Here is a 24,884-nt window from a genome sequence, read left to right as displayed (position 1 = left end):
TAAACCTGAATTTTCCAGTCTCGTCGGTAGTTCAATCCAATGAAGATTCGTTCATCCGTCGTTGCTTTCTCTCAGTATCTCACGTTCTCAAACAACACGAAAGCAGTTAGTGGCAGAGTGAGGTTGATGGTGGTTTTAAAGGAAAAGTGAATGACTGAGTTGTGCGAGTAGTTCATGGCCCTCGCTAGAAATCACGAGATTTCCGACGAGAGTTGACCATTCCGTAATTTTTTTTTTTTTAAATCCGTTACACCTGAGTACATATGGATACATGAATGAAACCTATCTTGAGAATAAGATGACTAAGAAAGACTTGAATGAATACGAATAAATAAATAAATAAAATCCCATTTATGACAATAAATTTTTAGGTAAGAAATGTTTCTTTAAGTTACAATAAATACTCCAAATTAGATAAAAGCTTATTTAATTACGTTTCCTCCAAACCCTTTATTTATTTATTTATTTATTTTTCAAATTATTGCAATAAGTCTTGCAAAAAGATTGCTTAAGCAAGCAATAACGTAAAATCGAAAGTAAAAAAAATGTAATTCTTAATTCTTTTTAATTAAAACAAATTGCAATATGCTTTTAATTTAAAATTATGTATAAGTTTTAGATAATTTAAGAATTTAAATAAAATTTGCTGGCTAAGTATACAAGTCTAAAGACCAAGTTGAGTCGTCGACCACCATGAGCACTAGTCAAGGTTGAGACCCTCGAGGTCAACCCCAAGACCAACATAGGGGGTTGACCACAACCGTTGAGGTCGACTCCTATTGAGGCTTGCCAAAGGTAGTATGGTCGATCCCACGGGGGGTTAGTTGTTGGTCAAGAAGTTTTTGGTTCGAGTCTTGGCCGCAATCCACCCAGATTCATTTGAGAAACAATTTGATTTATTTCTATATATTTAATTAAGATTTATTTCTATATATATTTTTAAAAATTTATATTCTAAATAAAAAAGTATTTTAACTAGTTGTTGGATAATAGTATTTATAAATTTAATTTTTGAAAAATAAAATAAAAGAGAAACTATTTTCTTAAACCAAATTTCCCTATTAGCATTAAATTTCAACAAAATAATTAAATAAGTAAATGTATATATAAAAATTAAAAAAGAAAGAGAATTATAAAATGAATATACTATTTATGTTACCTTTTAAACAAATAAATTTATTGGACAAGAAAATATTTATTAATTTCAAATATATTACTATTTTCTCTTGATATTACTATTGGACATGATTCATCACGTTCCCCATGTGACAATCCAATTTTTTTTTTTTTTAATTAAAGAAATATTTAAGGAAAATAGACTATTAAAATATTATTAACTACCTAACAAAAAAAATATATTATTAATTTAATCTAATTTAAAATTAAAAAAAATATAATAATATGAATTTGAAATATTATATATATATATATATTTTAATGGATCTTCTAAAAATAGTTTATATTTAGTAATCCAATTTAACAGGAGTGCTCGTAAGTTGAGTTGAGTCTTATTGTAAACATTCTTTTGTCCCGTTGTTAATGTTACACACTGAACTCAACGGAAACGAACCATAAAAGTAAAATTTATTCAAATTTTTATCTTTAATAAAAATAAAATATTAGTTGCACGACATCTATTTATTTATTTTGAAATATTTAATTAAGATTTATAATTTAATTTTAATGTATATTTCCGGTTCAATTAAGAGTAACACATAAATTAATGTAATCTCTAAAATTTTCACTTATTTGAATCCAATTTAAACTCGAATTGAGGTTGATTGAATTTTCGGATCTTCGAATTTTTTTTTTTTTTTTTTTAATATTCTTACAAAATATACCTAAAATTGCCAAAAATCATATTTTTTTTAATTTAGAAAGAAAATTAAAAAATGGTGGAAATTTATTTATTTCGAGATACAAATAAAAATTGGGTCATTAATTAGCGAAAATGATAGTTTCGTAAATAAAACGAGAAACAATGGCGGTTGTTAGTGGTATATTGGTAATACTTCCAACAACGCGTAGAGCAACCGGCTAATTCCGGTGACTTCCCGATCACCGACAAACTCAAAACAAACAAAAACTCTCATTAGAGAAACTTCAGTGACAGCCATTTTTTAAACCTTCCATTGCTTCTCTCATCATCATCACTCGCTTCCTCATGCTTTGAAGAACCGCCTGAGCGTTTCGACTTCGACTGTGTTGCTTTTCTGTGTACAATCACGAGATGAATGTTCCGTTGATTCTTCGTTTATTCGATCTCTGAATCTGCGCTGCTTTCTGGAGGTGATTTACTGGTGAGTTGAGTTCAGTCGAGTCGAGTCGTGTTCCTTTTTTTTTTGTTTTCTGTTGATTTCTCTTCCTGTGTTTTTGGTTTGCTACTGGCATTCCTCTGCACCTGGTAGTTTTTTTTTTTTTTTTTTCACTTTTCTCTGTTTGCTTTTTGACTTAGGAGGTTGCAAGGAAACTGAGATGCGGTGCTGCTTCTTTCGTGAACTCTACTGACGGCAGCGGTTCGGATTTTCTTTTTCTGGAGGTTAATGTATTGAACGTGCTAGATCTCTTCTCTTTTTCTTTTGCAGCTTTATTCTTGTTTTTCTTTTCCTGTGTATATCTTGCACTGCTCTAGATGTGGTTCAGCAATTCGCATTTTGTTTTGAAAGAGTTTCGAGTTCGCGTTTGGAGTGTGGATGGTTTGTGTTCTTTAACATTTTTCTTTTTTTGGTTCCGTGTGATGAATCGAGCGTTTCTGCTATGCAATGTTGGATGCTTTTTGTTTGAATAATTGGAAATCTCTCTCTCTCTCTCTCTCTCTCTCTCTCTCTATTAAGGCTGTTTTGTTGTTTAGTTCTTGTTGGTATGGTCAGAGACCTGGATTGCGAGTTAGATCGTTGTAATTAAGTTGCCTAGGAGTTTCGGGATTACAGAGTATCGAATTCGTTCTATAATTGCTGTAACTCTGATTCTCTGGCACCTTGTAGATTTAAATTGAAGTTGATTTCTAGAAACACGATGGAGATTGACTGTTTGATTGCTATAATCGTGAATTGAATTCGATGCTACCATTTCTGACTCTAAGATTACTATGGTTTAAGTACATTACGATGAACGACTGCTCATCTATTAATTTTGATTTTGTACATAACCCTGTCTAGGCAGAGATTAGAATTGTGATTCACTTTGATCTTTCCCATTTCCATTTTGCCTTCACGCATTTTCAGAGAGTCATAAAGGATAAATCTAAAAGCAACCTTCGCTATCGTTTGGCTTCTCGTAGAGAAAGGACTGGTCATTTCTTTTGTTTGTCATCCATTAACATAGAGGTGTTTTTCTGAAGTTTCATAAGAGGGTTTTATTTTATTTTATTTATGTATTTATTTATTTTGACTTGTATGGGGAATACTAGTTCATTCAATCTAGATGGTTGCATAGTGTCGCTACTATGACTTTGCTTTGAATTCGGCTATTTAGGCTACTTCATTATTGTTGCTCATTAATATTTTCAATTGCAGGTTTTTAAGTTAGTATGATATATGAGAATCACAGTGGTGCTATAAGTTACAGCCCTGCTAATTGTGAAGATTTTTGGAGCCACATATTCTCGCATCTACAATACTTTTGATCTTTTGATACAGTCCAGAGTGAGCCTAGTTGATAATCCTCCTCTTTGTCGCTGCTGCATTTATTCTTTGTTGGAAGTTTGGATCTGTTAAAAATGAAAGAGATTGACAAGAGAAAAACTCCTATTAAGAACCAGAGTAAACGAGCTGTTAGAACAGAGCGGAAAGAACGCAGACCACATCAAGAGAATATTAGCAAAACTGTGAATGCTAAAGAAACCACACACAAGGCATTGGCTACGAAGTCAAACAATTTAGTAAGTGAGTCAAACGCCGGCACGAAACCATTAGAGGCTCATCAAAGCTCAGATGCAGATCATGTTTCTGATGCCAATAAGTTTGAGGGGATAAATCAAGATTCTAAAGCCAATGTGATTGCTGTTAGAGAGAATGTGAATGATGTTGTAGAAGATAAATGTACTGCGTTGGAGAAAGATCAGAATCACAGGGAGGAAGAAGTTTCTGATTCAGAGACGAAGGTGTATTCGGTTTCATCAAAAAGTGATTCAATAACAACAAAGGAGGAGAGAGTAGAAAGAGAGTCAAATTTTCCTGAAGATGTTCTAGAAGATAACAGTTCAGATTGCTCTCTTCACAACTCAAGTGAACAATTAGACCGTGGTATTAATCAATCACAGTCCAAGGAATTATCTTTTACTTCAAAGAAAACAACAAATTCTGATAGAGATCTTCCCGGAATTAAAAACAAAAAGTCTTCTAAAGGAAATGCTAGGGGTGCAAAAATTGTGCCTAAATCTTCATCAGAATCTTCTGAAGGAACTGATTACCAGATTGTTGATGTGGTAAAGGATATTGAGGTCTTGGATGAGGCTATAAATGGTGTACAGAGCATTAGAAATGGTCCTGATACCAATGGTGACCACGATGATCAAATTGCTTGTGAACAAAAAATTGAAGAAATGGAAAAAAGAATTGATAAACTTGAAGAGGAGTTGAGAGTTGTTGCTGCTCTTGAAATGTCGCTTTATTCTGTGGTACCAGAGCATGGGAGCTCCGCACATAAAGTGCATACGCCTGCTCGACGCCTGTCTAGAATTTACATTTATGCCTGCAAACACTGGTCTCAAGACAAGCGAGCCACAGTTGCAAAGAATATTGTATCAGGGCTAATTTTAATTGCTAAATCATGTGGGAGTGATGTTCCAAGGTATATTTGCTATTATATTATCACAGTTAATTATTATGAGCTGCTGTTGAGTGGTGAAAATTAACAGAGGAAATTAACAAATTCCTTGGCTCTTTCAGGTTAACCTTCTGGCTATCAAATACTATTGTGATGAGGAAGATAATATGTCAAACATTTAGCAGCATCCATAGCTCAAATCCAGTGAAATGTTTTGTTGATTCCAACAACAGTAGCCGGAGAAATGGTGGGAAGCCAATAGCTGTTCAATGGATGAATAGTTATGGCAGTAAACAAGTAAATAAATATATGCAGTGTGTAGAGGATTGGCAAGAGACAGGAACTTTTATGGCTGCATTAGAAAAAGTTGAATCCTGGATCTTTTCTCGGATTGTCGAGTCTGTTTGGTGGCAGGTATAGTAGACCATTATGTTATTTTATATATTGTAATCTTGGTAATATTAGACTAGTGAATACTTTAATTTACTTTCCTTGTCACAGTCTGATTTGATGCCTTTTCATCAATATCGTTATGCCTATATCTCTTTGTTCCGCATAATATATTTTCAGTCTTTAACACCAAATATGCAACCTCGAGACGCATCCAAAAACAAAAGCAGGGAGCGGATAATGGGACCTCCCCTGGGTGATCAGAAGCAAGGGAACTTTTCAGTTAACCTGTGGAGAAGTACTTTCCAGGATGCTTTTCAACGCCTCTGTCCTGTTCGAGCAAGCGGTCATGAGTGTGGTTGTCTTCCTGTTCTTTCAAGAATGGTAAGTTTTATTCAATAGAGAAGAGTAGAATAAAATTACTTAAAGCTGCCATTTCAAAATTATTCCAATTTCAACCACTAAACTTTGGAGAATAATTCATATCCAATCTTGGATCAGGTTATGGAACAGTGTGTTTCCAGGCTAGACGTGGCCATGTTTAATGCTATTCTCCGTGAGTCTGCCCATGAGATTCCTACGGATCCTGTCTCGGATCCTATTGTTGATGCCAAGGTTCTTCCCATACCGGCTGGAGACCTGAGCTTTGGATCCGGTGCACAACTAAAAAATTCTGTATGTACCATTCTCATCTCACGCTTTATAATTTCGAACTTCATGAAATGTTGGTAACTAGCAGATGCCAAATTGATGTGGGCTGCTCGTGATGCAGGTTGGAAATTGGTCGAGATGGCTAACTGACATGGTCGGTATCGATGCTGATGACTCTTCAGTAGATCAACATGGCAGTGACGACGACATTAGACCGGATATAGATGGAAGGCCCCAATCATTTCCTCTACTTAATTCATTGAGTGATCTCTTGATGCTTCCAAAAGACATGCTTTCAGATCGTTCAATCAGAGAAGAGGTCTTTCTCAACCCCATGCGTCTACCTTTTCTTAAGTGCATGCACTCTGCAAGTTTGTTCGACATTGTTAATCACTTATTTAACCATTTTTTGAGTTCTCTAGGTATGCCCATCGATTAGTCTTCCGCTGATTACACGGATACTCTGTAATTTCACTCCAGACGAGTTCTGCCCCGATCCCGTTCCCGGAACTGTCTTGGAGTTACTTAATGCTGAGGTAAGATGAACTTTTCTTGTTCCAAAACTTCATGCTAGGATATCTCTAGATAGCTTTGAGCTGTTGAGTTTTGATGTTTTTTTATCATTATTATGAACTCGTCATTGTATTTTCACCTGAACAGAATATAGTCGAACGAAGATTGTCGGGTTACTCGGGGAGGATATTCCCGTACATAGCTGCTCCGGTTGTCTATATTTCTCCTTCGACATCTGATGTGGCAGAAAAAGTTGCAGAGGCTGGAGGAGGAAAATCTCACTTGGAAAGGAACATCTCTGCAATTCAGAGGAAAGGATATACGAGCGACGGAGAACTAGAGGAGCTGGATTCTCCTCTCTCGTTCATTGTCGATAAATCGACCTCATCTCCAACGTACAATGGTCATGGAAATGACCAACATGAAGAGGATACGATGTTTATATCCAGCAACATGAGGTACAAACTCCTTCAAGAAGTATGGTCTTAATGATGAATTCCCAACAAATGAGTGATGTATGTATTTTATTTACAACACATATAGATTGTTACTTTGAATTTGAATAAGAAAAATACAAAATACAAAATGCAAATAGAAAATAGAATTTCAGGTCATGTGAGCCAAATTTTCTTGTAAATTGAATTCAAGTATTTGCTCTTATATAGAAATCTTGAACAAACTTACATTCCCATAACAACCATGTAAGTTAATATTTCGTATAGAAGAATCTTATTTCCAAGATCAAGGATATGTTATTAATAGGCTAAATCCAAGTTTGGCTTTGGCTTTGGATCATCCATGCTTATGTTGTTCTTTTCTACATTTCTCTATTTAAATTTAGCGGAAAATCATTGGTTAAGTAATGTTGCGTGGGTTGAGTACGAGGACGGTCACTCTAGCTTGGTTCAAACTTTGTTTGATATAAAGAGATCAACAATGATCGATTTTGAGTTTTGCTCTCAGTATCTATGCTTACGTAAATTGGGTTCTGAGTTCTTCTCTTAAACTCTCCGAGTGGTATTTCATATGTAAAGGTAGTCTAAAGTCAATTCAGGATCGGGGTAGAGGGTACTTATTGTGGATTTGATGATTCTTTGGTAGCGTCATGGATATGAACCTAATTTTCTCGCGATAACCTGCTCAATCAACAATAGGATTGGTAAGAAATATGATGGAAAGTAACTTTTTATCTGGTTTTACATTACCTTTGCTCACAACTTTTTTTTAAAATTACTATTTCATCATTTTTTATTTTTATCACGTGTGGCTTCGGTAGCTTTGTTTCAAAGCAAAGCAATCGAACTTGTTCAACCATTTTTGAAAAATCGGTTTTTATTATTGTTATTTTTTAATGCCATGAGTCCTCACATTTATAAGGTCAACATGATCAAATGCTTAATTAATAAAGAAAATTTCCGGAGCAATTATTCATATTCGTCTCAAACAATTAGCATAGTCATGCTAGTGATTTGGTTAAGAAAGCTAATTACTTTGATAATCTTTAAAACATGTGCCATTTCAGTTTTATATGACGATGAAAAAACATACAGAACAAAGACGAACNATTTATTTTCTTTTGTTTTCAAACCAGATAATAAGAATGAGGATTTATTATATGCCTTAATTTTAATTAAAAAAAGAAAAAAAAAAAATCAAAACCTTAATTGTAAATATAAGAATTTTCGTTAAAGAAGATAAAAAGATTTTATATTGGGAAATTTGTAATCTAAAGAGGAAATTGTGAGTGAAATTGATTAAACTTGGAAATGTGGTTGAAACTGGAAGCAATCATGATGGAACTACTGAAGCTTCATTGCAGTATGTAGCTTTAGCCTCTACAGTTCAAATTCTCAAGAACACTGAACTTGCGAGATCGCCTTACCATCAACAATCAAGCTTTGAGTTCTGGAATTTCTGAACTGACGCTGCGCGGTTGTAGAAATGGCCTGGAGTCTGATTTTTTGGTTCGTCTCTTTCTGTTTCAACATAGCACTTCTCGTCCTCAACTTTTACCAGGTACACCCTTTCTAATCTCTCATAAACCCTAGTTTTCGCGATCAAGTTACAGATTCTTTTGCGAGAAAGCTTGAATGCGTCTGCTGAAACGTAGCCCTAATGTTGTTGTTGTTGTTGTTGTTGTGTTTGTCTTGTTGTAATCTTGTTGTTGCTTATTCAATAAGCAGTGGAGGTTTGATGCATATCTTAGATTCGGATTCGGTTTTCTTGAAGAGAGAATTTCGACTTCAATTTTATTTACGTTTATATGTGACCTAGATTTTGATTGATGGAACCTTTATACTGTCGTTGCGCCTACTTTTGAAATAGATTCAATACCTACTTACTATTCCACCGCTCTCTTAGTTTCTAACCAAGCGTTGAATGATTAATTTTACGGTGATGAGTTTGATATCTTGATCAATCGTGCACTGTTAGCCGAAGTGAACGTATACACAAAATGACATATCTACCTGTGAAATAACCGGCCACTTCCATGGAATGGATTGATCATTTCCTTTTGCATCTGAGTCAACGATGTACTCTTACCTTGTTTTGTAGTCTCCAGAGAAGTGGCTGTATATGTAACTTGTTGGGATAGAAGATTGTAGATGTATTTCAACCATGAAACTGGCTTCAATTATTATAGTTGATTATACTCTAATTTCTGGTTCTTGATGCGGATGGAAGTACAAGTGATCCCAATTCCTGCGGTTTATTTCTGGGACATCAATAGATTGTTGGCTTTACTCCCATTTCGTTTAATATGATGTACAGTGGCAGGAGGAGAGAAGTAATTGCTCGTATTTTCTTTTGAACCACGATGATTTGTCCTCTCTATTGCTTGTATTCTTATAGACTTGATGAATGTTTAGATTTTACACTTGTAGATGAACATCACTAGCCATTGCAAAGAGTAATGTTTATTGTCTAGTTACATCTGTGCTTTTAAGTTGGAAGCATCTAATGGTTGTGGTTGATTTGTTTTTTTTTTTGTTGTTTTGTAGCTCTTGGTATTAACGGATTTGGAGGCTGATTATTTGAACATCTATGATTCATCATCACGCATTAACAAACTTGTCGTTCCAGAGTTTTTGGTGCAAGGACTGTTTTGCTCTCTTTTCCTCTTCACAGGCCACTGGTTCATGTTTCTTATAACCGTGCCTGTTAGCTGTTATCACATAAATCTGTAAGTGTTTCTTGACTCTGAAATAAGGCCTGGTATATATTTTCTTTTACTGTGTGCTATGGATGAGACCTATTGGTGGCGTTCTTTGTTGATTTTCCCCTTCTACTGTCTGGAAGTGTTATGTATGAGGCTTATGATGTCCCTTGTAAAATGAATCTAGTTTGCACTCATATTATATATACTTTATTCTTTTGTTATGGAAAAAAGCATTATGCATTCTTTTTACTTTCTTAATATGCTTTGTTCTATTATCAAACACCATTCTTTTAGATGAATGTATATAGTGAAAACTTCTTGGTACGGTTAGAAACATCGATATTCTCACTCTGAATGTATATAGTGAAAACTTCTTGGACGATGTTAATGGTAAACCAATTAACCTGGTGCCAATTATTGCTTTCGTCATTTTTTCTGAACATTCTTATTCCATGTAGCTATCCCAGTACAATCTCAAATTTAATTCCATTACACAGGTCCTCCATCAGCTGAAGTATGCCAACTTATTGTTTGAAACTTTTATCCCACATAAGTCTTTAATAAATTTTTGGTGATCGATGGCCATCTACTACCGGTCATTTTTAAGAGTAAAACTAAAACTTAGTAATGTAGGATGGTTAACAGGATAAAGAAAAAACAAGGAAAAAAGAAAATGAATTATGTTCCACTACTTGGACTGAGAGTTTCTTTCAAGTATTTCTCCATGTTTTGTGTTTATGATGAATTATCCTGTTACAATGCCCCAGGTTCTTGAAGAGGGAGCATCTTATTGATGTTACTGAGGTGTTTAAAACTCTAAAACGAGAGAAGTATTTTCGTTTTGCCAAGCTTATCTTCTACTTGCTTCTGTTCCTCGTAGTAATCTTCAGGTTAGTCTGCATTTTTCCTTGTGTCATTCTGCTTTTCTTCTTAACTATTTGGAAGGTTGGATATTTCTGATTGAGGTTTTCCTTGCTGTTTTCTGTATAGAATAGTAATGGTAGCAGGAATGAAATCTGTTTTTGACTCTGCACCTGAGGATATAGACATTCGCTCCACTGTTCTCGAATTCTAGAGTATTTATTTAACCAACTAGCTTAAAGTCGAATCCGTCCTTTGTTTTGAATTACGTATATGATTACATGAAAAATAGTCAACTTATTTATTGATTGCAAAGTTCTTAAAGATAATGATGTTACACTGACTTGGGATTGTTTTGTTGGTTTTGGAAGCTATATACCATTACTCTTTGTTCTCTTGACGCCTTTTAGTATCTTGTTAGTAATGCATAATTGCAAGTTTTTGGATTTTGCTCTGTTTGATCCAAATGTTGCCTCTTTCTAACCTTTTCTGGTCCCAATATTTTCTATAAATTAACTTAGAATGTCCAATACATTTTTTATGTTAAAAAATGTAGCTTTGTTTAGTTTTATGGTCGACTCCTATGCTTCTTGAGTGAGATCCTGGTACATACACATAATTTTCGCCTCTCTTACTGGCATTCTTACATGTATTGAATTAATATGCAATGCAGGCTTACCTTGTCTGCTTTCAACGCATTATCTGATGAAGACGACGTCCTACATTTATTTTGATTGCGATTCTCTTACTCGAAGTTTGTATTACGGGTTCTATAGCATGTCTGTGGTTGGTATTTGCTTGGGAATTTACACGCAAGGAAACAAATTTGAACAAGGCAACTTCAAACACGTTCATACAGGTTTTTCCTCCCATATTCCCATTCTTTGCTTTGGTTGGCTCCTGTAGCATTCTCGTAGACTTTGACCCAAGGAATGCTTGTATGTAGAGAGGATTGAAGTTCATAGATTCTCCAGTTTAAAATGATGTGATTGTAGAATAAGTTTTAGCATTGTAAGCATATTGTTCAATTAGTTGACATGTGATTTGTTTGGTACCTTGACAACTTACTGGTAATTTTCAGGGATCTCCAAGATTAGAGTCCCATTTCTTTGCATGTTTTTGAAATATCAGCTTGAGTTAGCCAATTTTTAGTATTTTCATAAGATTCTTTTTATTTTTTATTTTTTTAAATGTCAATGTGAATGTCATCTATGAATATCTCGAATTTTCGTGTAAGATGCCAGCAAATCCTCTTGGAAGAATGAGAGAATTTTGAGCGTAGAGAAGTAGAGACATTGTGTTCGAAAATTATACATTAAGAAGAACTTGAAGCTTTAAACTGCTCTTTCTTTGATGGTTTTGTTAGGAACCACAGATCTCACAATAGTATGATATTGTCCACTTCGAACATAAGGGCTTTACTTTTGGATTTCCCAAAAGACCATGTACCAATGGAGATGATGTTCCTTACTTATAAATTCATGATCTTCTCCCTAATTAGCTAATGTGGGGACTACTCGTGACCTTAATTCCTAATACTAAATTTATTTGGCGTCACCTACTCTATTGACTAGATCTATTGCGTGGTTCATATCAGGTTTCTCACGATCTAGTGATATGATTTCTTGTTGGTACATATTTGTTGCCCTAACTTGTTTCTCCAACCAACTTGTTTCTCCAATAGGTTATGCACTTCTCTTCTTGGATAATACTTTAAGATAATATTTTCTTCAAGTCATCAAACCTTCAACATGCTCATCTAATGCAATTACTGATTAGGAACGACACAATAATTATACAATTTATGAAGTTTTTCAATGTAAACAATGCATTCTAACACATATCATGCTTCCATTTACGCTTAATTAAGCGCATTGAGAGAACATTAATTATTCACAAGTTACACTTAAGTTTTAGAATATATGAATGAACTGAGATTACAACGGAATGAAACTATATCTCGAAACTAAATATCAAAGATCAAATTATTAAAATTGTCGGTAAAAAATGTTTTATAAACAAGATTAAACCTAGAAAGCTTCCATATGAAACTGAGCTTCTCAAAACGACGACGCTTTAGTTTGTCAATAGACTACAAGATCAAACACAGGGCTTAACATTGTCTCCCTCTCTCTCTCGCTCTTCTCTTTCGCGCTCGCTGGATCGCTCACAGAGTCGCTGAGATCGAAACCAACTCAAAATGCCGTCGCCAACGCCCTTTGCAACCGCCTCAAATATGCTCCGGCACCGCCTTCTCCCTTCTCTCAGGACCCGCGGTGGCGCCGCCACCGGCCAGAGCCGGTGGACCAGTCCCGGCCACGAGGAGCGGCCAAAGGGCTATCTTTTCAATCGGACGCCGCCTCCGCCAGGTCAGTCCCGTAAATGGGAGGATTGGGAGCTTCCTTGTTATGTTACTAGTTTTCTTACTATTGTGATTCTTGGCGTTGGCCTCAACGCCAAGCCTGATCTCACAATTGAGACTTGGGCTCACCAGAAGGCCCTAGAGCGTCTTGAGATGGAGAATCTGGCTATGTCTGCTTCTGGATCATCTGAATCTGATTGAATTTCGTGGTTCTTATGTGCTTTCTGGAAACTGGGTTGTTTGATTTTGATTCCACCGTTGAAAAGGGGTTTCGGTTCTATGGTGGGATTTATGAGATGCTGTCGATATTTTGTAGTTCAATAAGTTTTTTCCTAAATGTGCCATTGGCTCTTTTGGACCTTCGATAACAGTTCTATTTTAATTGTTAGTTTTGGACATATTTGGCGTGGTATATGTCAAGCACTTGAATTTTAACCCTTCGATATGTTTCAATTCAGTTGCCAATGTTGAGCTATGTATACGAATTTCCTAATAATTTAGTTCTGTTGGATATCTTATGGCCATGATTATCGTGGCAATCTCTGTTTAATTCCTTTTTGTTTATCCATCTTGAATTTGTTCAATAACTACGTACTCTCAATGTCCTGCGATCGATAATAGGTTGTTCAAATACAACTGATGTTATTAGATGTTGTGTTCTCTTATAGTTTATCTCGTTGCTTATGTTATCTTTCTTTTACTTTTATAGTTCTTTCGAATCGCTGTGCTTATATCCCTTTCAATTTCATCCATTTAATGCCTAATGAGTTAGTGTTTTGTGCAATATTTCTTTTATCATTTACTATTTGCAAGTTCCCTATGAAATTGCTTGTTTCTAATCATTTGATACTTGTGCCATCTGAATTGAATGTTGGCCCCTCTAAAAGTGGGGATAGTTCGTATAGTGATGAGCATATTGTTTACATGGTAACTGAATGGTCACTCTGGAGACTTTTGTGTAGTAATTACGGGTGTAGATTCATTCTTTCGATATATGTCGCATTTGTCACTTAACGACCTTCCTTAGTAGAGGGTATGTTTATTTGGAGTGTGGTATGGATAACGAGCGAAGCATCTTCAGACACCCTTCCATTGATTTTATAGTTTGAATCTACATTTTGTTGATATATAGTATTATTTAAACTTTTGTATGTGTGCTCTTCCTTTCTTTTTCGAAGGCTCAATTAGTGATCCTTGTATACCGAACAAATGGATCTGGTAACTAGGTTTACTTTTGAAAATCTTGGACCCTAGGTCTCCATCCAGTCTTTCTAGAATAACTGAGAGCTTCAAGATGTTTGGGGGTTCTGTAGATACAGCACTGATACTAGATGATTTCGAGTAAATACAGCACTGATCTTCATGACTGGTAAAAGTACATGCTTCTAATGTTTGCCTTATAGCCCTTGGTTTTCCATGTCCAAGCGTTATATTTATTTAACTACTGAGTTCCTGCTAGGTTCCATGGACTTGGTTAGATTTCGAGAGGACTTATGGGTTGGTGAGGAGCTCTTGTGTTCGTTTCCTGGGCTTTTTGTGTTTGCTGGTGTTCTAACTTTAGATGCTACTCAAATGTACTTGGAGATTGGAACCTGGGTTTTAGTTGCAACCTTTTGTGTCCAAAGAGTTTGAATTCTTATTCTAACTGGAGTTTCCTCTGCTAAATCCGTTCGCTATAACCGCAAAACCGTGGAGAAGCTCTTCTTTTTCAGGGTAATTTGGAAGGGAAAATACTAAATAAGTATTGATCTTCATCTGAACTCGTGCTCATGGAGGAGTAACGACTGAGTCCTAACTGGTGCCTGTCCTCAATAAATACTATATCCTAAATCATGCCCACTTTTTAGTGAAGTTGAATCTATCTGTCGTATCTTTGTTCTGTTGCCTTTTACATAGGCGATCACTCACCAGCCTCCTCTTTACTTGCTTCCCCACCACCCTTTTCAAGGAGAAGTTCTAACTCTTGCGGTTTGATGTGTCCGACTCATAGGACATACGGTTAGTAGGCAATGGTTGTTGTTGGGAAGTGTGAGTATGAGTTATTGGGTGTGAGATTCCACATCGGTTGGAGAGGAGAACGGAGAACGAAACACTCCTTATAAGTGTGTGGAAACCTCCCCTAGCATACATGTTTTAAAACCTTGAGGGAAAGTCCAGAAGGGAAAGCATAAAGAGGACAATATTTGCTATCGGTGGGCTTGAGTTGTTACAAATGGTATCAGAGCTAGACACTGGGCGGTGTGTCAGCGAGAACGTTGGCCCTAGGGCGGGTGGATTGTGAGATCCCACGTTAGTTGGAAAGGAGGACGAAACATTCTTTATAAGGTGTGGAAACCTCTCCCTAAAAGGGAAAGTTCAAAGAAGATAATATCGGTTGGTAGTGGGCTTGGCTTGAGGTGTTGCAAAGTTTGTAGTACCTTGAAGATGCGAAAGAAAAATGAAGGAAATCCATCAGACGTTTGAGCGGCAGGAAGGATTTTGGTCATGTCTTATAAGAAATCAGTACTCTCGAAAACCCTATGTAGAAAATAATTCAGGCGTAACGGCTAGATAAGGTTTGGACTAATTTCCTTGGGGTGTATATAAATATTGATTCCTTAAGTAACTTATATTGTTGTTCATGCCAATGGATAAGCATTTTTGTGATCTTCTTGGCATTGAAGGTGAGATTTGTTCCTGTCCTCTTTTCATGTGCTTATTAGTTTGATCCATGTGTTATATTTCTTGTATGTCTGTATAGAATGTAACGTGCATACACTCTTTGAACGGTCTTTTTGCTGTGTGGAGTTTTCTGCAAACCCGCGCAAACCCGAACGCTAATATAGCATCCTCAAAAACGAACTCTCCCTTGTACTCGTAGCCTAGTGGTAGGTACCCAAACCCAGAAAACACAAGATAGTAGTATATTGCAATATAATTGTAACGGTTCAAGCCCACTGCTAGTAGATATTATATCTTTGGGGTTTCTCTCAAGGTTTTTGAAACATGGTCGGCTGGGGAGAGGTTTTCACACCTTTATAAAGAATGTTTCGTTCTCTTCCCCAATCGATATGGGATCTCACAATTCACCCCCTTCGGGCCCAGTGTCCTTGCTAGCATCACACGTTCCCTTCTCCAATTGATGTGGGACCCCCCAATCTATTCTCACTTCGGGACCAGTATCCTTATTGGCACACCGCCTCGTGTCCACCCCCTTCGGGGCTCAGCCTCCTCGTGGCACACTGGTTGGTAAAGATCAAATGCAATCAGTGAAGACCAAAAGTTCAAACCCGTTTCGGTTTCGCATGGGACTTGGGTTGTTTGTTTAGCGAAGCATGTGGCGAATCTGACAAAAGGGGAAAAGTAAAAGAAAAGAAGAAGACAGAAAAGTGCTCAAAATTGCTTTTTCATAAGAACTTTGGTCAGCTTCCCTTTTGGCACACATCAACTTCAACCTCTTTCTTTGCCTCTACTACCCAACACCTTCATCAAAAGAATACACCTTTTGAATTTTAACCCTAAAACCTTCACTTCTTCCATCCCTTACCCCAAGAAATACCAAAGTCTCGTTAATAGCTCTCATCACTCCTCGTCGTTTCTTTCAACTCCATACTCTCACTTTTTCTGTCAAACGCTTAACTCTGTCAATGACAGATATATGAATGAACCGAGATCACCTTCAAAAGAGAGCGATCCTGAGAATATGATGAAAGTTACTATCTATAACAACAATGTGCATCTTCCTATGTTAAGTGATATAACAGCCCAAGCCTACTGCTAGTAGGTATTGTCTGCTTTGCCGCATTACGTATCATCATTAGCTTCATGGTTTTAAAAATCATATACTATGGAGAGGGTCTAGCTCTACACCGACCAGTGTCTCGCATAGTCCGATGACTGGCTCTAATACCATTTGTAACAGCACAAGTCCACCCTAGTAGATATTGTCCGCTTCAGCTCGTTACGTATTGTGAGATCCCACATCAATTGGAGAGGAGAACAAAACATTCCTTATAAGGATGTGGAAACTTCTCCATAGCAGACACGGTTTAAAACTGTGAGGCTAAAAACGATATATAACGGGCCAAAGCGGACAATATCTACTAGCAGGGAACTTAAGTTGTTATAGGTGACTTACTAGGAATTTTCCTAAGAAACACGTGAGGGAAGACAAAACATGCTCGTGTTGGTATGTGAGGATAGTCTTTACTCTTTGAAGCAAGAAATAAGTAACATGACCATGTCATAGAAGAATGACGAGGCACTATATTTATAAAATATTGCAAATCAAATGTCTGCATCTCTAATTTCGTTGTTTAGTATTAACATCCGAACATAGCAAGTTTTTCATATAATGTTCAACAAGCCACACGAACGTACCATTTTAAAACTAGATTGAACCTAACTCGTTTAATTTTTGGTACAAATCATTATACTTCATCATAAACAAACATTTTGCCTATTATATCAATTAATTAGAGCGTCATGCTAACAACACGAAGGTCTTATGAGACCTACGTGGGCCATAATATGCTTGTTCTTTTTCAAAATCTATAAAAAAAACGAAATTAAATGTGAAAATATATGACATATCCGCCTACCAATTGGCCTATTAGCTCAGTTGGTTAGAGCGTCGTGCTAATAACGCGCAGGTCCCTGAGACCTGCATGGGCCATAATTTACTTTTTATACCTCATGATTGCTCGGACTTGACTACTCTTTATAAATATTTTTAGTTTATATTATCTCGTAAACATATACATAATCAATTTCGTCTAAAATATTCTTAATCGATCTAAACTAGAAGAATGACCTTGAACTGACTTAAAATATATATGAACTAGAGTTAGATCGACAACTAGTGCATGAACTGAAGTGAAAACGATAATGAATGGGGATGATGTCCCTTGCTTATATTAATGGAGATAATGTCTCTTACTTATATAACCATGATCTTCTTCTTAATTAGTTGATGCGAGACTCCAACCATTATCAACATGTTGCCGTCAACCTCACGATTTAACTCATTTTAACCCGTTACATGATGTCACCACTAATATATATTGTTCATTTTAACCCGTTACATATTACCGTCAACCTCACGATTTTAAAATACGTCTGTTATGGAGAGGTTTTCACATCCTTACAAAAATATTTTGTTCTCTCTACCTGATGTAAGATCTCACAANTCAAGATTCAAAAAAAAAAGGGAAAAATGATCAAAAAGGATGAGAAATTTGTAGAAAAATAATAATAAAATATTAGTAAAATCGAACCAAATTTTAAAAACTTAGAATTTTTTTAAAAAAGAAATAGTCTAAAAATTTAAATGTATTCTTAAAATTTAAAATTTAAAAATTAAATTATTATGAAACTAGAAAATTTTATTAAAAAAACAAATTATTGTAATGGACAAAAAACAATTAAAACTCATGGAAATTCTAAGAAACTAGGTGTCACATCAATTTTAATATTAAAAAAAAAAAAAACCAAAAAAGCCAAATTAATAATAATAATGAAGAAAAACCAAAGGTCATAATTCAAAATGAAAAAAATGTACTTTTTTTTTCAAAAATAGAAAAACTAAAACTAGTAATGAAATATTAAAACAAATAAAAATTAGAATAGAAAAAAGTACTAATATATTGTAAAATTTTTCGATTCAAATAATTTTTATTAAACCAGAACCTAATTGGACCATGACTTTGCTTTAGGGTTCCTGAAAGTCTCGTACTCAAGATAGTATTCCTCAAATCTTCTACTAAATTAACGAATGTGGGACTCACTCTCAATGATACTCAAAGTCGTCCCATCATTTTACGCTATGAATAGATATTTTAATAATAATAATAAGAAATAAATAAATAAATAAATAAATAAATAAATAAATAAATAGTAAATAATAATAATAAAAATAAAAACTCATCCCTTCCCTTCCCACTTTATTGGGATTAGTGGGTTCTACAGCAGAAGACATCAAAATTTCAAAATCTCCCTTCATTCTCACTCCTCTCACTAACTCTCTGCAACTCCAACCTCCTCAACAATGGCGGATTCCAAACCCCTAATTTAACCACCAATCCAAAATCCCCAAAATCCCCAAAATGCCCTCCTCCTCCTCCTCCTCCTCCTCCCCATTTCCCTCCTTCCTCACCTTCTTCTCCTTCCTCATTTCCCTCTCTTCCTCTCTCAACTCCGATGGTCTGTCCCTTCTCGCCCTCAAGGCCGCCATTGAAACCGACCCATCTCACCTCCTCGCCTCATGGTCCGACTCCGACTCCACCCCATGCCACTGGCCTGGAATCCTCTGCACCCGCGACCGAGTCACCCACCTCTCGCTTACCAACAAAGGCCTCACCGGCTACATCCCTTCCGAGCTCGGCCTCCTCGATTCCCTCCAGCGCCTCAGCCTCGCTTTCAACAATTTCTCTAAACCGATTCCGGTTCATCTCTACAACGCCACCAATCTCGTCTTCCTCGACCTCTCTCACAACTCCCTCTCCGGTCCGGTTTCGGATCAAATCGGCGAACTCAGGAATCTCCGGCATCTGGATTTATCCTCTAATTCCCTCAATGGGTCTCTCCCGAAGCGGCTGACGGAGTTGACCGAACTTGTCGGGACTCTCAATTTGTCCTACAATCAATTCTCCGGCGAGGTTCCGCCGTCGTTTGGGAACCTCCCGCTGATTGTGAATCTCGATGTTCGTCACAATAACCTCACCGGAAAGATTCCGCAGGTGGGTTCGTTGTTGAATCAAGGCCCGACGGCTTTCTCCGGCAACCCAAGTCTTTGTGGGTTTCCATTACAGACGCTATGTCCGGAAGCTCAGAACCCGAACGTTATCCCTGAGAATCCGCAGAATCCCAAGTCGTTGAACGGTAATTTTCAAGGATACGGCGGAGGGAGAGCTACAAGGGGGAGTGGCGCCGCTGCGACGGTGGCGGTGGTGTCGTCAATATTCGCGGTGATGGGGGTTGTGTCGCTGACGGTGTGGTGGTTCCGGAGGAAGGCGGAAGTGGGGAAGCGGGATGAGGGCAAATCGGGAAAGGGGAGTCCGGAGGAGAACAGTGAGGGGGATTTGGAAGGGCAAGATGGTAAATTCGTAGTGATCGATGAAGGGATGAATCTGGAATTAGAGGATTTGTTGAGGGCATCAGCGTACGTGGTGGGGAAGAGTAGGAGTGGGATAGTGTATAAGGTAGTGGCTGGGCGGGGATCAGGTGCGGCCGCGAGTATTGTAGCTGTAAGGAGACTTAACGATGGTGATGCCACGTTGACGTTCAAGGATTTTGAGTATGAGATGGAGTCCATCAGTAGGGTCCACCATCCCAACATCCTACGGTTGAGAGCTCATTACTATGCAAGTGATGAGAAATTGGTGGTCACTGATTTCATCAACAATGGAAGCTTGCACTCTGCCTTACATGGTAACTAATTCTAAATTTTAACCCCTTTTTTTTTTACTTCTAGATGGAGTAAATTGTGAGTACCCCGACCCATTTGCACATATCTCAACTAATTTCACGACACAACTAACCCACTTAACTACATTTAATTGAAAATCGAAAAGATATTAAGATTTAGGTAGGTAACCGTCGTAGCTTGAACTTATTCCTTAAGTTATTTATAGTTTATGATGGATAGCTTTGATGACAATAGTCTAACCCGAGTAAAGGAGGAGTACATGAACGAACCAAGATCACATCTGGATGAGAGTGATCCTAAGGATAGGATGACTAAGAAAAACTTAAAAGAATGGAAAGTCACTACCTATACCGGTAAGGTGCACCTTCTAGTTAAACGTGTTTTGCTTGGAAGAATTCTATGCTAGGCAGTCTCTTGGGAATTTTTCTAAGATACATGTGAGTAATGATAAGATATGCTGGAAGGATTCGTGTTGGCCGATGGGGATAGTTTTTACTCTTAAAAAGCTAAGAGTAAGTAATATGACCATGTTGTAGGGAATATAGGGGAATGTCGGGTTACGGAGGTCGTTTAATTTTTGGGATGTTTTTGGGATTGTGAGTTCTCACGTGAGTGGGAGAAGGGAACAAAGCATTCCTTATATGGGTATGGAAATCTCTCCCTAGTAGACGTGTTTTAAAATCGTGAGGCTGATGGTAATACGTTACGGGCCGAAGCGGATGACTGACAGCGATACGTAACGGCCTAAAACAGACAATATCTACTAGCGGTGAGCTATGGCCGTTACATTCCTTTTCGGAGACAAAACATGTTCAATAGTTTGATTTTTGGGAGATGTTTTGGCATCTTCAATTATTTAGTTTGGTTGGTTGTGAATTAAGTTAGAAATTGAAAGTTGGGGCATCTTTGCTCCCCCACACACACTGGCACCATTCCCAATATTTAAGGCCTCATCAATCTCTGTCTTTTCTTGGAATTGTTATCTCCACACTACTCTGAGGCATGCACTGCAGCTGCCCTTAATTTTCTATGGTCCTCTTTCTTTCTTTCTCTCTGCCAAATCTCATTTATAGCACTCCTAAATTAATACATAGGCCATATGTTGGGTATCATACCGTTCAAACCCATCACGGGAAGATATTGTCCACTTTCACTCGTTACGTATCGCCCTCAACTTCACGGTTTTAAAATGTGTTTGTTAGGGAGAGGTTTCCACACCCTTATAAAGAATGCTTTGTTCCTATCTCCAACCGATGTGGGATCTCACAATCCACCCTTTGGGGGCCAGCATCCTCGTTGGCACATAGTCTAGTGTCTGACTCTAATACCATTTGTAACAATACAAGCCCACCACTAGGAGATAGTGTCTGTTTTGGTCCGTTATATATTGCCGTTAGCCTCACGGATTTAAAATGCGTCCGCTAGGGAGAGGTTTCCACACCTTTATAAAGAATGTTAGTTCCCCTCTCCAACGGTGGGATCTCACAATCCACCTACACATCGCCCGGTGTCTACCTTTGGTACCATTTGTAACAGCCCAAGCCTACCTCTAGTACATATTGTTCGTTTTGGCCTGTTACGTATTGCCATCAGCCTCATGATTTTAAAACGCATTTGTTAGAGAGAAGTTTCCACACCTTTATATGGCGACGTGGCTGACGTGAGATCTCATAGGATACCATCTTTATGCTCTGTTTTCATTTGTTGTGATACTGTTTTGGGCATCTGGGTTACTAAGAATCAACGAGTTAATCTACTGTAAATATGTTGGCATAGCTTATTTTATTCGTTTTATGGATTTGCAGGAGGCCCCTCCAGTTCTTTGTCACCTCTGCCATGGTCTGCAAGGTTAAAAATTGCCCAAGGAGCTGCAAGGGGTTTGGCATATATTCATGAATTCGGTGCTCGGAAGTACGTACACGGAAACATAAAATCGACGAAGATTCTTCTCGATGACGATCTCGAGCCTTACGTTTCAGGTTTCGGACTCGCTCGTCTCAGCCAAGGAGCATCCAAAAAGTTGAGCTCAAGCCAGAATATGATCACCACCTCAATCATGGGGCCAAGCATGACAACTCCCTCAGCAATGTACTTAGCGCCAGAGGTTCGTGAGTTTGGAGGGAAGTACACTCAGAAATGCGACGTCTATTCATTTGGTATTGTCCTCCTTGAGCTTTTGAGCGGTCGATCACCTAATGCAGGCTCGGAGACCGATGGGGGGAAGGGGTTGGAATGTTTTGTGAGGAAGGCGTTTCAAGAAGAGCGCCCCTTGACCGAGATTATAGACCCGGCACTCGTGCCGGAGATTTATGCCAAGAAACAAGTGGTTTCGACATTTCACATTGCGCTGAATTGCACAGAGCTTGATCCCGAGCTTCGTCCTCGAATGCGATCGGTTTTAGAGAGTCTCGATCGAATCAAATCTCAATGAAGAGATCTGGGTGTTGTTAAGTTGATTTCAGAGGCGTAGCTGTGAAATTATTTCAATTGCTCTTTCACTAGAACAGTCAAAGAGTTGTGCCATTTCCTAATGAAAGTTCCTCTTCTTTAACTGTTCATGATCTTTTTGAAATTCCACGCACATTGCAGGGAGAACAAAACATTTCTTGTAACGGTATGAAAACTTCTTACCAACAGAAGTTTTCAAACGTTAAAGGGAAGTCCTTTTTAGAAACTCTCGTCCAAATGAGTATCTTACCGAGAGTCGACAAGGAATTCTATTAATAATGGGTTATTTTGATTCTTTGGAACAACTCGATGAATTTAGTCGTTCTTTTTAGGAGGAACAAATGACTATCGATAAAACTTATCCTATTTTTATAGTGCGATGGTTGGCGGTTGACGGTTCACTGATGCAGCTCACCTAATCCAAATTATAGAGATATGACAGACCGTCTAGAGAGGATAATATCGACGGGTTCTTGTAATCTTAAAAAACGTTAAAAGTATTGGAAGTACGAACGAATCTAATCCATAAAATTATGGGTTATTTAAATCCAAATGAATTAGGTTGTATAATTTTTTGAATCTTGTGCATACCCCTTCGTGAAAGCCCTCCAATTTCTACACTTCCTTGGAGACAACCCAAGACGATGCCACCGCCGACACTGATGCCGAGACTCACTGACCAAGTGATGCCCATCCGGCATCTCCTTTACATCTCTCTCTGTCGTTCATATGTAGCCACCGACTACCGCTGATCGATGCCTATATAGCCACCCGCGCAACGCCGACACCCATGATCCCAAAGGACATTCCAGTGTGAGGTTAGTTCGTTTTCAAACTAGAATTCGTAATGTTGTTGTGTTTCGAATGGGATCTTCAATTTTATCGGTCTCGTTTCAGATTATTCATAGCTTATAAGATCCAAAGGCAAGCTTGAGTTAGAAACCCTATGGGTAATCGTAGGTTGGGGAAAATATTTGTTCTAGGAGTTAATGATTCCTTTGTTTGGATTAGAAGTCAAATAAATGGTTTTATTACTAGAACCATTCAAAGCTAGGTTTCATGTTTTCCTTGTTGCTACAGAAATTTTGTATGATTGTTTGCACTGATTGGTTTGAGTTCTTCTAAAACTCCTCAAATAGGTTCTATGAGTACCATCAAAATTAGATTGAACATCCAAGTAAAGCAGATCAAACTGGTTCGATTGGACTAGACCGACTATTTCCCTCGCTCCTAGCTCTCAATATAGACTTCCATGACTTGCAACTTCTTCGTACGTCTATTTGAGACGAAGACGTTGAGCCAAAAATGAGTGAGAATCATGGAGAGATATATGAATGAATCGAAACTCATCTGAATGAGAGTAATTCTGAGGATATGATTGTCAACTAATGCTTAATCATAAGACTCCAACGTTAAGGATTTTTAGCTGGAAATAGTTTTATATTGGGTTACTTCCTAAAAAACGTTGTGAGTGAGGACAAAGTAGGCTAAAGGAATCCGTCGTAAGTCTGTACGGATGTTTTCACTTTTAGAAGTATTTCAAGAAAAGTAGATAACGTGGTTATATCAGAGTTTGGGCATCAGATGTTACAATAATATGCTAGTCTGAATCTTGGGTATAGTCCAGAGCATGTTAAACATGTTAGGAATCACGAACTTCCTTGAGGCCTTTACCTACAATCTTCCCTCGAACAAAGTATACCATAGAGCCTCCCTTGAGGTCTTCTTCTTTAGAGCTCTCAAATAACCTCCCTTAATCAAGACTCGACTCCTTACTTGGAGCCCTCCAACAAAATTATACTCTTTGTTTGACACCTGAGTCACCTTTGACTACACCTTCGAGACAGCTTCCCTTGAGGCCTATGGAGCCCTCAAGTAGTCTCCCCTTAATCGATGCTCAATTTCTTCTTTAGAGCCCTCGAACAAAGTACACCATTTGTTTGACACTTGAGTTACTTTAGACTACACCTTCGAGGCCCACAATTCTTTGCTCGACATTTCAAGATTCTATTGACACAGATACCATGTTAAGAATCACGAATCTCCACAATGGTATGATATTGTCCACTTTGAGCATAAGCTCTCGTGGCTTTGCTTTTGGTTTTCCCAAAAGGCCTCATACCAATGGAAATGTATTCCTACTATAAACCCATGATTAACCGGGTCTCATCTCCCAACCTGGATTTCAATTGCCTTATCAAATTGTGCATTTGTAATATGTGTTGCAACTTTCAATTATGGTCTATTCTTTGTCCTCATCGAAGCCACCAATCATCACAATAATGCATATTGCACTCACACGTTTTGACCATAATGAAACATCTTTA

General features: G+C 37.5%; 4 protein-coding genes across 8 annotated transcripts; all 4 read left to right on the top strand.

The window, feature by feature from the left end:
- Positions 1 to 2,091: 2,091 nt before the first annotated feature.
- Positions 2,092 to 7,066, top strand: LOC111781480. 4 transcript variants are annotated; one of them, XM_023662097.1, is made up of 9 exons: positions 2,092 to 2,300; positions 2,456 to 2,516; positions 3,516 to 4,791; positions 4,890 to 5,181; positions 5,338 to 5,541; positions 5,659 to 5,832; positions 5,930 to 6,127; positions 6,231 to 6,344; positions 6,469 to 7,066. In XM_023662097.1, the coding sequence occupies exons 3-9, from the start codon at positions 3,719 to 3,721 to the stop codon at positions 6,808 to 6,810; spliced, it is 2,397 nt and encodes a 798-aa protein (XP_023517865.1). In that variant the 5' UTR covers positions 2,092 to 2,300; positions 2,456 to 2,516; positions 3,516 to 3,718; the 3' UTR covers positions 6,811 to 7,066. The 4 variants fall into 4 exon arrangements, with proteins under 4 accessions (XP_023517865.1, XP_023517863.1, XP_023517864.1 ...); XM_023662095.1 differs by having other exon boundaries at positions 2,456 to 2,539; XM_023662096.1 differs by having other exon boundaries at positions 2,456 to 2,545.
- A 943-nt stretch (positions 7,067 to 8,009) lies between these two features.
- Positions 8,010 to 11,496, top strand: LOC111782332 (protein cornichon homolog 1-like). Of its 2 annotated transcripts, XM_023663196.1 has the most exons (5): positions 8,010 to 8,337; positions 9,324 to 9,505; positions 10,249 to 10,371; positions 10,472 to 10,557; positions 11,016 to 11,496. In XM_023663196.1, the coding sequence occupies exons 1-4, from the start codon at positions 8,263 to 8,265 to the stop codon at positions 10,554 to 10,556; spliced, it is 465 nt and encodes a 154-aa protein (XP_023518964.1). In that variant the 5' UTR covers positions 8,010 to 8,262; the 3' UTR covers position 10,557; positions 11,016 to 11,496. The 2 variants fall into 2 exon arrangements, with proteins under 2 accessions (XP_023518964.1, XP_023518963.1); XM_023663195.1 differs by lacking the exon at positions 10,472 to 10,557.
- Positions 11,497 to 12,455: 959 nt separating this feature from the next.
- Positions 12,456 to 13,254, top strand: LOC111780983. Its single transcript, XM_023661366.1, has one exon. The coding sequence runs from the start codon at positions 12,543 to 12,545 to the stop codon at positions 12,903 to 12,905; it is 363 nt and encodes a 120-aa protein (XP_023517134.1). The 5' UTR covers positions 12,456 to 12,542; the 3' UTR covers positions 12,906 to 13,254.
- A 5,369-nt stretch (positions 13,255 to 18,623) lies between these two features.
- Positions 18,624 to 22,665, top strand: LOC111781282 (receptor protein kinase-like protein ZAR1). Its single transcript, XM_023661787.1, has 2 exons — positions 18,624 to 20,111; positions 21,915 to 22,665. The coding sequence occupies exons 1-2, from the start codon at positions 18,788 to 18,790 to the stop codon at positions 22,538 to 22,540; spliced, it is 1,950 nt and encodes a 649-aa protein (XP_023517555.1). The 5' UTR covers positions 18,624 to 18,787; the 3' UTR covers positions 22,541 to 22,665.
- Positions 22,666 to 24,884: the final 2,219 nt, after the last annotated feature.

The sequence above is a fragment of the Cucurbita pepo genome, chromosome LG19 (assembly GCF_002806865.2).
Source record: "Cucurbita pepo subsp. pepo cultivar mu-cu-16 chromosome LG19, ASM280686v2, whole genome shotgun sequence".
Classification (NCBI taxonomy): domain Eukaryota; kingdom Viridiplantae; phylum Streptophyta; class Magnoliopsida; order Cucurbitales; family Cucurbitaceae; genus Cucurbita; species Cucurbita pepo.
Note: the sequence above shows the minus strand (reverse complement) of the source record. Positions and strands in the feature narration are given on the sequence as shown.

Bases quoted from the DNA above. Each gene is read 5' to 3' on its own strand.
- LOC111781480 (XM_023662097.1), top strand. From the start codon at position 3,719: ATGAAAGAGATTGACAAGAGAAAAACTCCTATTAAGAACCAGAGTAAA. The intron at 5,833-5,929 runs GTATGTACCATT...CTCGTGATGCAG, and splicing joins GTGCACAACTAAAAAATTCT to GTTGGAAATTGGTCGAGATG. The intron at 6,128-6,230 runs GTCTTTCTCAAC...TGAGTTCTCTAG, and splicing joins ATCGTTCAATCAGAGAAGAG to GTATGCCCATCGATTAGTCT.
- LOC111782332 (XM_023663196.1), top strand. From the start codon at position 8,263: ATGGCCTGGAGTCTGATTTTTTGGTTCGTCTCTTTCTGTTTCAACATA. The intron at 9,506-10,248 runs GTAAGTGTTTCT...ACAATGCCCCAG, and splicing joins AGCTGTTATCACATAAATCT to GTTCTTGAAGAGGGAGCATC. The intron at 10,372-10,471 runs GTTAGTCTGCAT...TTTTCTGTATAG, and splicing joins TTCCTCGTAGTAATCTTCAG to AATAGTAATGGTAGCAGGAA.
- LOC111780983 (XM_023661366.1), top strand. From the start codon at position 12,543: ATGCCGTCGCCAACGCCCTTTGCAACCGCCTCAAATATGCTCCGGCAC.
- LOC111781282 (XM_023661787.1), top strand. From the start codon at position 18,788: ATGCCCTCCTCCTCCTCCTCCTCCTCCTCCCCATTTCCCTCCTTCCTC. The intron at 20,112-21,914 runs GTAACTAATTCT...ATGGATTTGCAG, and splicing joins CTTGCACTCTGCCTTACATG to GAGGCCCCTCCAGTTCTTTG.